At 46.2% G+C, this 12,052-nt stretch overlaps 1 protein-coding gene across 4 annotated transcripts in view; it reads left to right on the forward strand.

Moving 5' to 3' along the window:
- LOC119436549 (E3 ubiquitin-protein ligase UBR4-like) overlaps positions 1–12,052 on the forward strand; it is a 465,665-nt gene that overhangs the window by 86,039 nt on the left and 367,574 nt on the right. For all 4 annotated transcript variants that reach the window (XM_037703422.2, XM_037703424.2, XM_037703425.2 and 1 more), the window contains exon 10: positions 7,307–7,568. In XM_037703422.2, coding sequence (XP_037559350.1) covers positions 7,307–7,568 — 262 coding nt within the window. The remainder of the gene's footprint in view (positions 1–7,306; positions 7,569–12,052) is intronic.

Raw genomic sequence — 12,052 nt, forward strand, 5'->3', positions numbered from 1 at the left:
AAATGTGCAAGTTGGATGTGGCTACTATCCATCTGTCAAGCTGGTGCAAGACAAAGCCAGTCCGCACCACGTAGCACGACCAGACTAGAGCATATGAGCGTGAGCGCACACTCAAGCCCTGTCATGCACAAAGCAAATGCTGCCATATGCACTACAGTTGCATGTAGCTGTGAACGGTTGCGTAGCGTAGGTACCGCGGCCACCGTGGGGTGCCACATCAAGTCCGCTTGCTCAGTGCACTGTGGCTTTCTGAGGACAATCGCGTTTGACGCGTCATAAGCGCCAAAATTGGAAGTAGTGGCATCTACGGGAACATCCAAAATCAAATTTGAACTGCACTCCACAGTGATGTTCAGCAGGTGAAGCGTTCTGGGCACGCCTCGCTCTGCCGTAGCCTTTGCAGTGCAAGGCGTTGAAGAAGGAATGGAAGCACCGCTAATAAGCTCATACGTGACCTTTGATTGCCAATAATTCCGCTTCTGCTGAACGCATTGAAGTAGTTTTTATGGCAAAGTATTTCTGAAATAGCCTAAACTTCAAATGCATTTCTTGACTTTCTATAAATAGTGGTTCAGGGCCCCTTTAAGGTGATTTCTGACCAAGTATTCATGAAGTACAGTGGAACCTTAATTGTTGACCCTTTTCGCGGCGATCCCGATGTTTTATCACTTGGTCACGCGTCCAGGCCTCAACTGCCTCCGTATTTACAATGGATGTGTATGATGCCGGTGCGGCTTAGCAAACCTCTGTTTCAGGAGATATCATAGACTGTGACTGGGTAGACGACACGAAGCTTTGGTCACAGCTTCAGAGAACATGCAAAAGCGCTTTCGGAGCTGGTTAAGCTTTGTCCAAATGGCACGAGCAGTGTATATGGTGCTTCTTCTAAAAGCGGGGCTAAATATGTATTCCAAGCTATCCAATCTTTCTGCTCATGAATTGAATCAGAATTGGTGTGTTTTGCATTTCGTTCTGTATTTGGCAAATATTTTGGAGCAGCGGCTTGTCATGTTTCAGACTCAGTAAAGTTCCTCGGGGTGGTCACTATCCAATTATTTTCGGCCTAATTGCTGGCGGGTGTTCTCAGTTCCATTAAATTTGTTCTTGCTGCTCACAAGGCTTGAAACATAGCTGTTCTATACATTGTAATACCTTGTACCAAAGACGTATTATCGCTAGTAACTCGCTTACTCTTGTAGACCGTCACGAAACATTAAGCTTCGACCATTCGTGTATCTATTGTTGTAGTACAGTCATTTATTATGTGTATATAGTGCGCATATGTTCAAGTGTGCGCCCATTCACTTATTCTAGACACGTTGGTGAAAGAGTGGGCATAAGTTTCTGTGCAAATTAGGGTAGACGTGTGTAGATACTGGGTGCGAAACCTACTATGACAGGAAGCGGCGCTCCTCCCTTTATTATTGTTTAACATGCATTACTCACTCTTGCCAACGTACCGGGGCTAAATCCCTTTTTTTTGGTTTCGTACTCGTGCGTGGTCGCTGAGGTGACGTACAGCGTGCCTCCGAAAACGCCATATCGTTTCTTTAGAACAAAATGCTCTGCGAAAGGGTCAATACGTCCTCCGGTATGCGACAATCTGCATTTTATGACAAATTAGTTTGGTCACGGCAAAGTGCCCATGGAAATAATGTATTAAAAACCTTGATTATATGACACAATTTTATGCCGACCCCGCCTTGTACAAACGCCTCTCTGGTACCGTCGGAAAGAAAAAAAAAAAAGGCTAAGCAGACGCAGGCTGGCATGTGTGGGGATGCCCGACTCCCACGCATCCCCGATGTTGTTTTCCCCACATGGCTCCCGTCTCCTGTATACCAGTTTCCCCGCATGGCGTTACAGCGGCAGCGTATTACGAGAGATGGCGCTAGTGTTGCGCGCTAATGCCACCTAATGGCGGGCTTACTTTTCTTTTCGGGTTGGGGTCAGTGAGCGATGCGGACGTCCCGTGCGCGCGCCGATCCACGCTTCGCGAGACCGTCTCGCTTGGCTAGGAGCAGGGTACCGGTATGGACGAACACGGATCGTTTGAACATGCCACCGTTCGCGTGACTGTACACGGGAACGACTAGGCGATGATGTCATAGCATGGGGTGAACATATTCACTCGCTATCCGGTCGCGGTAAGTCGGACTTCCTTGAATTGTCGCGCGCCCATGTGAATGTTCTATTGGTAGTAATTCGGCTAGCGTGCAATACTGTACAAAAGGTGCAATAAATGCCTTTTGATTGTTTACACTACTGTGTCGTCATTCCTTTGTCCCAAGAGCATGCGTCAGACCCCACATCTGGCTGCCCAACGTGGACCTCTTGGGGCATCGGACGATAATTTTGACAGTTTTGCTCGGTTCGAGACAACCTTTCTTTGAACCGAAGCGTATTCCTAGCGTGGATTTAGATTGCTAGCGTCAGCGGCGTGCTTTCTTGAGCGAGGCGACGGTTGCTGTAGCATGTTTGAACTTTTCAACATGCTAAGCCTTTTCGCGAGTGTTTTGTTGAAGTACACTCGTCGGTACGAGAGCCACGTGGTCTGCATCCTAGGAAAGCGAGGCCTAGCGCTCGCGGAGCATTGGCAAGCCTGAAGCGAGTCAGTACGGAAGCCTCGTGGGTGGTCCGAATTTCTTATGTAAATAGCTTCTTCCATCTCTTTGACTTCGGAAGTCGCGGCTCAGGGAGCCGGGTGGCCGCTGGCCTCAGGTGCCGCTACGGGCTGACTGGTATTGCGGCCTGGCACCGGGCGCTCCGACACAGTCTAGGATGGTGGGCTCCGTCAACTTGGATGCTGTGTGCACCGAGCGGGGTAGGACCACCTCACAGAGCTAACGTCTCCTCGTGGCTGCCTGTTCTTGTTCCCATTTTGGGTGTTGTTTTTTGTTTTTGGATGCCGGTTGTTGTCAGCGTAGCGACGCATTAGATCTAAGGCTTTACAAAGCCACCTGTCGCACGTTGATTGACACAACCTGGTGGACCATGGTGTTGAGGTGTCGTACTTTGCTTCCCCTCATTCTAGTTAGCCTTGCACGAATTGAAATTACTCGTTCGACTCAAGAAAGCGAGCTTTGTTCACATGAACTTAGCATCTGAATAGATGCCTGAAATTTTGCTAGCCGAATTGAACATCGTACCACGTGGGCGATGCGTATGCCGAATTCCTCTCCCTTGCACTACTTTAGTGTTTGTCGAGTGCATAGAGTGTACGCAGCTTGAGCAGAGTCACCCCTGGTTTGCTGTCACCTGCACATCGTCTGTGCTGCTGCCCCGGATGACAATCGAGCTACCCCAGGCGATGCAGATGCCTGTGACCAGTTTGGCGCAGCGATTTCGTCGGCCGCCTGTGTCCGGCTCGCCTCCCTCGGTGGCTGGGAAAAGAGCCGGCAGTCACCAACTGCTACTGTGGCTCTCGCCAGCAGGGCGCGTCGGCGCGAGCGACACTTGCTCGTGCCAACTTCTGCGCCGCCATTTCCGGAGTTCTGGCCTGGAGTCAGGCCATCGAGTCTGCAGAGTTGCTGCTGTGACCAACAGACGCCAGCGGTGTACCCCAGAGACAATGTCGGAGCACATGTGAATTGTGGATAGCGCGTGGACATTTCCTCAGCGTGGCCACTGCTGCATGTACTAACTTTTGTTCGCGACCACGCATTGATAGACCATGTGACATGTTTCGCCAGAGTATGTGTAGTGATTTAAGGTTGGGGGGATGTGGGGATGCACGACTTTCACGCATCCCTGATGTTGTTTTCCCTGCATGGCTCCCATATCCTGTAATCCGGTTTCGCCGCGTGGCGTTACGGTGGCAGCGTATTACGAGAGATGGCGTTAGTGTTGTGCGCTAACGCAACCTAACGGCGAGGTTACTTGGGCACAAAAGGTCAGACTCTTCCTCTTCGGGTTGGGGTCAATGGGCGATGCGGACGTCCCGCGCGTGCGCCGATCCACGTTTCGCGAGACTCTCGCGTGGCTAGGAGCAGGGCACCGGTATGGACGAACACGGATCGTTCGAACATGCCACCGTTCGCGTGACCGTACACGTGAACGACTAGGTGATGGTGTCATAGCATGAGGCGAACATATTCGCTCGCTATCTGGTCGCGGTCAGTCGGACTTCCTTGATTTGTCGCGTGCCCATGTCAATGTTCTATGCGTAGTAATTCGGCTAGCGTGCAATAGTGTATGAAAGGAGCAATAAATGCCTTTTGATTGTTTACACTACTGTGTTCTTCCTTTGTCCCAAGAACATGTATCAGACCCCACACATGTGAGCACACTGCAGCCGGCTGATGATGGGTGTGCAATACCGTATTTACCGGAATGTAACGTGAGGGGCGACTTTCCAGTCACGCAAAATAAAAATAAAGCCGTGAATGTAACGCGAGATGAACGAAAAAAGAAATGGTACCTTTATTCGAGGATTCACACTTTAGAATCTAGTTCTCTTCACTCATCATCGTCATCTGTAGAGGAGACGGAGCTTTCCTTGGACCACTTTCGTAAATAGTTTCGCGCGAAATTTCGTTTGACTTGGCACTGAAAGCGTCCCTGGGGAACAAGTGTTTCTAGCGCTGTCCTAAGCACATTATCAGCGCCAAAACCCTTACAAGCAGAGTCTCGCGAAAGCAAAACTATCTCCAAAAGTGATCGCCCGAGAATCAAGTCATCGTCCGTGCCGTCGAGCTTGTTTGAGATTTAAGTACTTAAGAAACCGCACAACCATTTCAATCGTGGTAAGTACCAGGGCACTTCAAGTTACTGAGTCTTTCGGACTGGCCTCGCATTTAAGAGGGCCTGCCGCTGGTCCCGCCATCCGCAAATCATCCACTCGTTGACGTCGAGAAACCGAGCCGCGGCAGACTTTCTCGGCCGTCGTACCGAATGTGCTGTGTCGCCATAACGTCGCGAATAAATGGAGTCCAACCGCAAAAGGCCGTAGGGTATTGCAGCATCGTAACCAGTCACAAGAACAGCGAAAACAGCGTCGATTGCAACCAAAAACAAGTTCCGACTTCGGTCTACTTGTCTATAGATTGGGTTGAGACGTAAAGTTACAGGTTGCTAACGTAACGCTAAAAATTGCGGGATTTAAAACATTTGTTTCAAAATGGTCAATTTTGCCATTATTCGGTCGAGTTCAAACAACGAAAATCATGAAAAATATGCGCGTTACAATCGAATAAATGCGGTAATGTTTTTTATAACTTAATTTATCTTTCTTGGAGCAATGAAGGTTTGTGCCGTGGGCTCGTTCAGGCGTTCTGTACCCATTTTTTGGGTAAGACTGAGCGTCACTGCCTATATTCTTAGCTTTTCGATTATATGACGGTTTTGTGTGGCCCCCTGACAGTCGTACAATCGAGGTTCCACTGTACATATATACTATATAGGACACACATTCGAACTAAGAGCCCTGAACAACACTTTTTCTGAGCGACTGTTGCAGAGAACGGAGACAGTAGTAGAAAGTTAATTCATAGAAAATGCTTGCCTAACTGTTCCTTTTACACATAATTATTAGTGCCTACATTTGATGCACCAAGTTTCACGTCAAGAACTTTGTAATGCAAGGCTGTCAGAACGGGCTTCACGCGCTCGCCATCGCGCTTGTGCCTCCCGGAAGTCGCGTGACAGCCGCTGATGCGGGGGACAAATGAAGATATGCCGAATAGTTGACCTCCTGGTGAAATCAAAGTTAACTGATGGGTGCTAGTAAACCACTGAAGGGAGGTTTCTGTTTTGAACTTGCTGTTCTTGCAAATTGTTATCCTAAAATGCATTTGGTAGTGATCTAGAGCAAACAAACAATGTTAAAGGGCTGTGAAGTTTTTTAAACAGTTTCTTGCAAACTTCACAAACACTTGCTGATGTCTGCAGGTAGGTTATTTAATAATGACATACCCAGGGAAGCGCCTTGAATTCTGAGTGACAAGATTACAGCAGTATGCATGTCGAGAAAAAAATGCAGCGGGTATATGGGGCTGTCTAAGGTTTCCGGCTCGAGGAGACACAGCTCCCCGCCGTGGGCGAGTTCAGGGAGGGGCATGAGCACTCTTACCCCCCCCTCTGTGATCGACACTTATGGTACTGTGTATATATCATTGTAAATGAGCTGGCCAATGTCATTGTCCATTGTTAATATTAGAATGGTGGTATTAATTGAAGCAAATTTAATTTTATGCTTACCTACAGACTGTTTATTTCACTTTATAAATAATGTAAACCTTCCACTGGACAAAGATGAGACTGTTTGTTGCATCTGCCTCCACATATGACCTCTGCATGAGCCCTGCATGCACATTACAGAAAATGTAAGGGAAAGAAGAACCAAGAAATCATTCCCACAGTTGCTTTTGAGTGGCGATTACACAAGCACTGTTTTCACATTACTCATCACCACTCAATTTGGGAAAATCTGTGTTCACTGCACTTGGTGGTTCAACCAGATTAAATAACGTGCAGGCAGATGCTTCCAGTTTAATGGGCATTTGATCCCAGAAAATAATGCATAAGCTTGCTGGCATGAATCACGGAGCTCTGGCTTTTCTGATCTCTGGTTCCATTTTTCTACCTGGCTGAAATCTGCGTGCTTTTGCTATAAGTGCCTTATTTGGTTGCTTTTAAATGGATTGGTTGGTCAAAATTTTGGATAGTTTTAAACAGGGTGTTGCAGATTGGGTAAGTTGGTAACTTTGCATCTTGAATGTGTTTACAGTGTACACATACTTCAGAAAAACTGAATAGTATATACATTGGCAAAAAAGAACGAAACAAGGCACGGGACTGATAGTTTATATATCAGTCACTCTCCTTATATACCAGCCCCTTGCCTTATTTCCTTCAACATTATTTTGCCAGTGTATATATTCAGTTTCTGATAAAAAATACAACTAGTTGGACCGCATTTCGGTGGGGGTGCAATGCAGAAATACTCATGTATTGTACATTGGGTGCATGTTAAAGAACCCCTGGTGGTCAAAATTAACCCGGAGTCCCCCACTACGGGGTGCCTTATAATCAAATCGTGGTTTTTGCTCGTAAAACCCAGAATTTAATTTTTTAAATTTTAGCACTAGTTGGAAGTCGGCACTCTTTCACTCTGTCGCTTTTCCTAAGTATGTATGTGTGCACTGTTTCAAGTTTAAACCAATGTGGACATCCCCCACAAAGTCAAATTGGTTAGTTGCAGTCTGCTGTATGCAGTCTTGGGCTTTCGTAGCAATATCTGTCATTCAGTTCATGCTGCTTTTATCAGAGCTTCACTCAGACTTGCTTATTCTTTCTTGGGCTGCAGCCAGCAGGGCTTTGGAGTCTTGCCCGTAGCACTTGCCAACCAGGTGCTGTCACTTCTGACCAGCGTGTTTGGTGAGCTCCGGCTGGAAGCCGGTGCGGCACCTGAAGAGAGCGACCGGGAGGCCAGCCGTGCAGATGAGCGCATCCTCACTTTCCTGGGCAATATCAATACACCTTTCTCTGCATGGAAATGTGTCAGGGTGCTCATGCAGCTAAACCTACCTGCCCTGCTCTTCGACCTCGTCTCAGTTTCTTACCGCAAGGTAGGGCATGCTTCTGATTTGAAAAGTTGGTAGCTCCTTATACCACAGGATGGTTTGCACCATCATGTTCAAATTTTCTTTGCATGAGCAAAATGCAAGTGTTCTTCCCAAACATTTTGCAGGGATGGACATCTTGCAATGGCAGGGGAAGGGGCTACACTTCCTGAAATAAGTTCTGTTTTGTTTATTGCGATAGCAATTATACACTCAAGGCACAGCTGCCGTCATGCTGTCACAGTATTGATACGCATGCGCGGCCCGCATGTAGAGGACTTTGGGGTCTCAGAGACGTGCAGTGTATTTGGCAGCAAAAGCGACGAAGCTAAGTGGATGCACCATCATACACTGCTCAGTTGGCGCTACCAGAGCCAGGGCAGCATTCGGGCTTCTGCGGCTGGCATGAGGGTTGCGTGCACACGCATTGGCATTCCTGCTGAGCAGCTGTGTACCCGCCGTGGTTGCTTAGTGGCTATGGTGTTGGGCTGCTAAGCACAAGGTCGCGGGATCGAATCATGGACACGGCGGCCGCATTTCGATAGGGATGAAATGCGAAAACACCTGTGTACTTAGATTTAGGTGCACATTAAAGATCCCCAGGTGGTCCAAATTATTCCGGAGTCCCCCACTATGGCATGTCTCATAATCATATTGTGGTTTTGGCACGTAAAACCCCATAATTTCTTTTTGGAGCAGCTGTGTGCATATACACCATGGTGCAGACTATACTGGTCCGAGTAGAACGGACAGTAAGTGTCAAGGTAAATCTGTGTAGAATCCTTTCATAGGGCACTCACAAATGCCGACAGTTTTTTGTTGGTCTCATCTCATGCACCATTGAAGCGCGACGCCTGTAGGGTCGGAGCCAGTGTTGTTCATCGCACCAGCATTGTGACACCTGTTATCTACCAGGGCGTTGTCCCTGATACACAGCAACATTTGTCTCGCATGCTGCATTGTGCCATGTTGCCTCCGAATGTTGTTAGAACACATTGTGAGGAGCTTGAGCACAGCACAAAACCTTGCTATCACTTACAATGCTTTGCCTTCAAGTGAAACTGCAATTTTTTTATTTCTTTTTTCGATACCACTCTGCTATTTTGAATGGTACATTAAACAATACATATAAGACATCAACATTGAAGCATCATCATCATCATCAGCCTATATTTATTTCCACTGCAGGACGAAGGCCTCTCCCTGCGATCTCCAATTACCCCTTTCTTGCGCTAGTGTATTCCAACTTGCGCCTGCGAATTTCGTAACTTCATCATCCCACCTGGTTTTCTGCCGTCCTCGACTGCGCTTCCCTTCTCTTGGTATCCATTCTGTAATCCTAATGGTCCACCGGTTATCCATCCTACGCATTACATGGCCTGCCCAGCTCCATTTCTTCTGCTTAATGTCAACTAGAATATTGTCTATCCCCGTTTGTTCTCTGATCCATACCGCTCTCTTCCTGTCTCTTAAGGTTACTCCTTAGATTTTTCGTTCCATCGCTCTTTGTGCGGTCCTTAACTTGTTCTCAAGCTTCTTTGTTAACCTCCAAGTTTCTGCCCCATATGTTAGCACCAGTAGAATGCAATGATTGTACACTTTTCTTTTCAACGACAGTGGTAAGCTCCCGGTCAGGATTTGGCAATGCCTGCCGTATGCACTCCAACCCAATTTTATTCTTCTGTAAATTTCTTTCTCATGATCAGGGTCCCCTGTGATTAATTGACCTAGATAAACGTATTCCTTTACAGACTCTAGATGCTGACTGGCGATCCTGAATTCTTGTTCCCTTGCCAGGCTATTGAACATTATCTTTGTCTTCTGCATATTCATCTTCAACCCAATTCTTACACTTTCTCGATTAAGGTCCTCAACCATTTGCTCTAATTCGTCTCCATTGTTGCTGAATAGGACAATGTCATCTGCAAACCGAAGGTTGCTGAGATATTCGCCGTCGATCCTCACTGCTAAGCCTGCCCAGTCTAAGAGCTTGAATACTTCTTCTAAGCATGCAGTGAATAGCATTGGAGAGATTGTGTCTCCTTGCCTGCACCCCTTTCTTGATTGGTAACTTTCTACTTTTCTTGTGGAGAATGAAGGTAGCTGTGGAATCCTTGTAGATATTTAATATATTCACGTACGCCTCCTGTACTCCTTAATTGCGCAATGCCTCTATGACTGCTTTTATCTCTACTGAATCAAATGCCTTTTCATAATCTATGAAAGCCATATAGAGAGGTTGATTGTACTCCACAGATTTCTCGATTACCTGATTGATGACATGGATATGATCCATCGTAGAATAACCCTTCCTGAAGCCAGCCTGTTCTCTTGGTTGGCTGAAGTCAAGTGTTGCCCTGATTCTATTGGAAATTATCTTAGTGAATATTTTATACAATACTGAAAGCAAGCTAATGGGTCTGTAATTCTTCAATTCTTTAACGTCTCTCTTCTTATGGATTAGTATAATGTTGGCGTTCTTCCAGCTCTCTGGTACACTTTAAGTTGTGAGGCATTGCATATAAAGGGCCGCAAGCTTTTCAAGCATGATATCTCCTCCATCTTTGATTAAATGTACTGTTATTCCATCTTCTCCAGCCGCTTTTCCCCTGGTCATGTCTTTCAAGGCCCTTCTAACTTTATCGCTAGTTATAGAAGGAGCTTCTGTATCCGGTTCATCACTATTTCGAATGAAAGTAGCTTGGCTGTTTTGGGAACTGTACAGGTCAGTATAGAATTCTTCCGCTGCTTTTACTATGTCATCGAAATTGCTGATGATATTACCATTTTATCTTTCAGTGCATACATCTTGCCTTGTCCTATGCCAAGCTTTCTTCTTACTGATTTCATGCTGCGTCCATATTTTACGGCTTCCTCAATCTTTCCCACGTTATAATTTCGAATATCCCTTACTTTCTTCTTGTTGATCAGTTTTGACAGTTCAGCAAATTCTGATATCTTGAGTTCGAAGCTTTCATGTTTTGTCGTTTCTTTATTAGGTCCTTTGTTTCTTGGGAGAGCTTCCCTACTGGTTGCCTTGGTGCCTTACCTCCCACTTCAATTGCTGCTTCTGAGATCAGCCTAGTTACAGTTTCGTTCATTACCTCTATGTTATCTTCATCTTCTTGTTCTAAAGCTGCATATTTGTTTGCGAGCACCAGCCTGAATTGAAGCATAAGGATGGCTTATTTTAGTGTAGAGTGAGTACAAGAAAGCATGACATACATTTATGAGAGGAGCTATTACACTCTTGACTTCTCACTAGCTATAGTTGTGACATTCCTGTGCACAAAATAAAATGCCATCATGCGTGTGGCTTTGTTTATAGTGAATTGGGCTTATCACAGCAACAGCAGGGTTGCCTCATGCTTCACGTGCTCATCAGGGTGCATCTGCACACACTGCATGCCAATGTGCACAGCATGTTTCATGTCTAAAAAATAGTTACTGTGGTCCAGCATTTTCATAGCTTGCAGAGACTAACGTGCAATGGTGGAACAGCTGCGCCAAGTGCACCAAATTGCACAAAGAGTTAACCTTTGCGCCATCCTGCTCCAAAACTGCATTTTATCTGAAAATTGCGCGGAGTCTGCGCCAAATGAAGCATAAGAACGAAAACCTCCTCCCATCGATGCTGCCTCAGTAGTGAAAATGAAACCAAAACCTAAAGCATACCATCATCGTCATAATCTTGAACAGAGCTGCCTTAGCCACGGATATAGCTAATGCCCACAGTTCTCTGTTTGCTGTTTTTGTGCTCTTCTTGCATTTCTCTCCAGTGGATGTTTCATTGTAAAGTAAAACCTCGGTGATACGATCCCATTTTGTACGATTTTCAGCGCCAACGTTCACGATCAAGAATGCAAGAAATAACCCAATACAGTTTTGCTTTCTTTTTTTACCGGCTAATACGTTCCTGGAAAACACAATCTTTTGGCTCCACTGTTTAGTATAACATCAAACTGCAATCGTGTGATATCTCTTCCGGCCGCTAGATCCGACATGAACAAGGAAAAAGTCAGAGGCATACACAATCAAGAGCGGTCGCCCAGCGTGCAACAAACTGGGCAGGTTTTTCATTATTCAACCTATCTGAGAACCGCACCGTCGTGTGGTTGCAATCAATGACAGCGCAGCTGGGGTGTGATATTTGCTGCTGTCGCCTCCGCAGAGGGTGCCTTCGGGCCGGTTTCTCGCTGCTCCTATCACCCCGGTCGAGGTGTTCGCCTGTATCGCCACTCACGGCGTCATAAAATATAGGTACAATTTGTTTCTGACACGAAGTAGTTACCGTATATACTCGTGTAATGGCCGCACTTATTTCCCGCAATTTTTACAAGGTGCGGTTTTGCAAGGTATCTGCAATTGTTTCATGGAACTCTACTCTATTCAAAAATGCTATATGTAGGCATAGTGGTCATTGCACAGAAGTGGCCCATAGTGCACATCTTTAACTGTAGTGTTGTCGTGTATGGTCTATATGTGCTGCT

The sequence above is a fragment of the Dermacentor silvarum genome, chromosome 1 (genome assembly GCF_013339745.2).
Source record: "Dermacentor silvarum isolate Dsil-2018 chromosome 1, BIME_Dsil_1.4, whole genome shotgun sequence".
Classification (NCBI taxonomy): Eukaryota; Metazoa; Arthropoda; class Arachnida; order Ixodida; family Ixodidae; genus Dermacentor; species Dermacentor silvarum.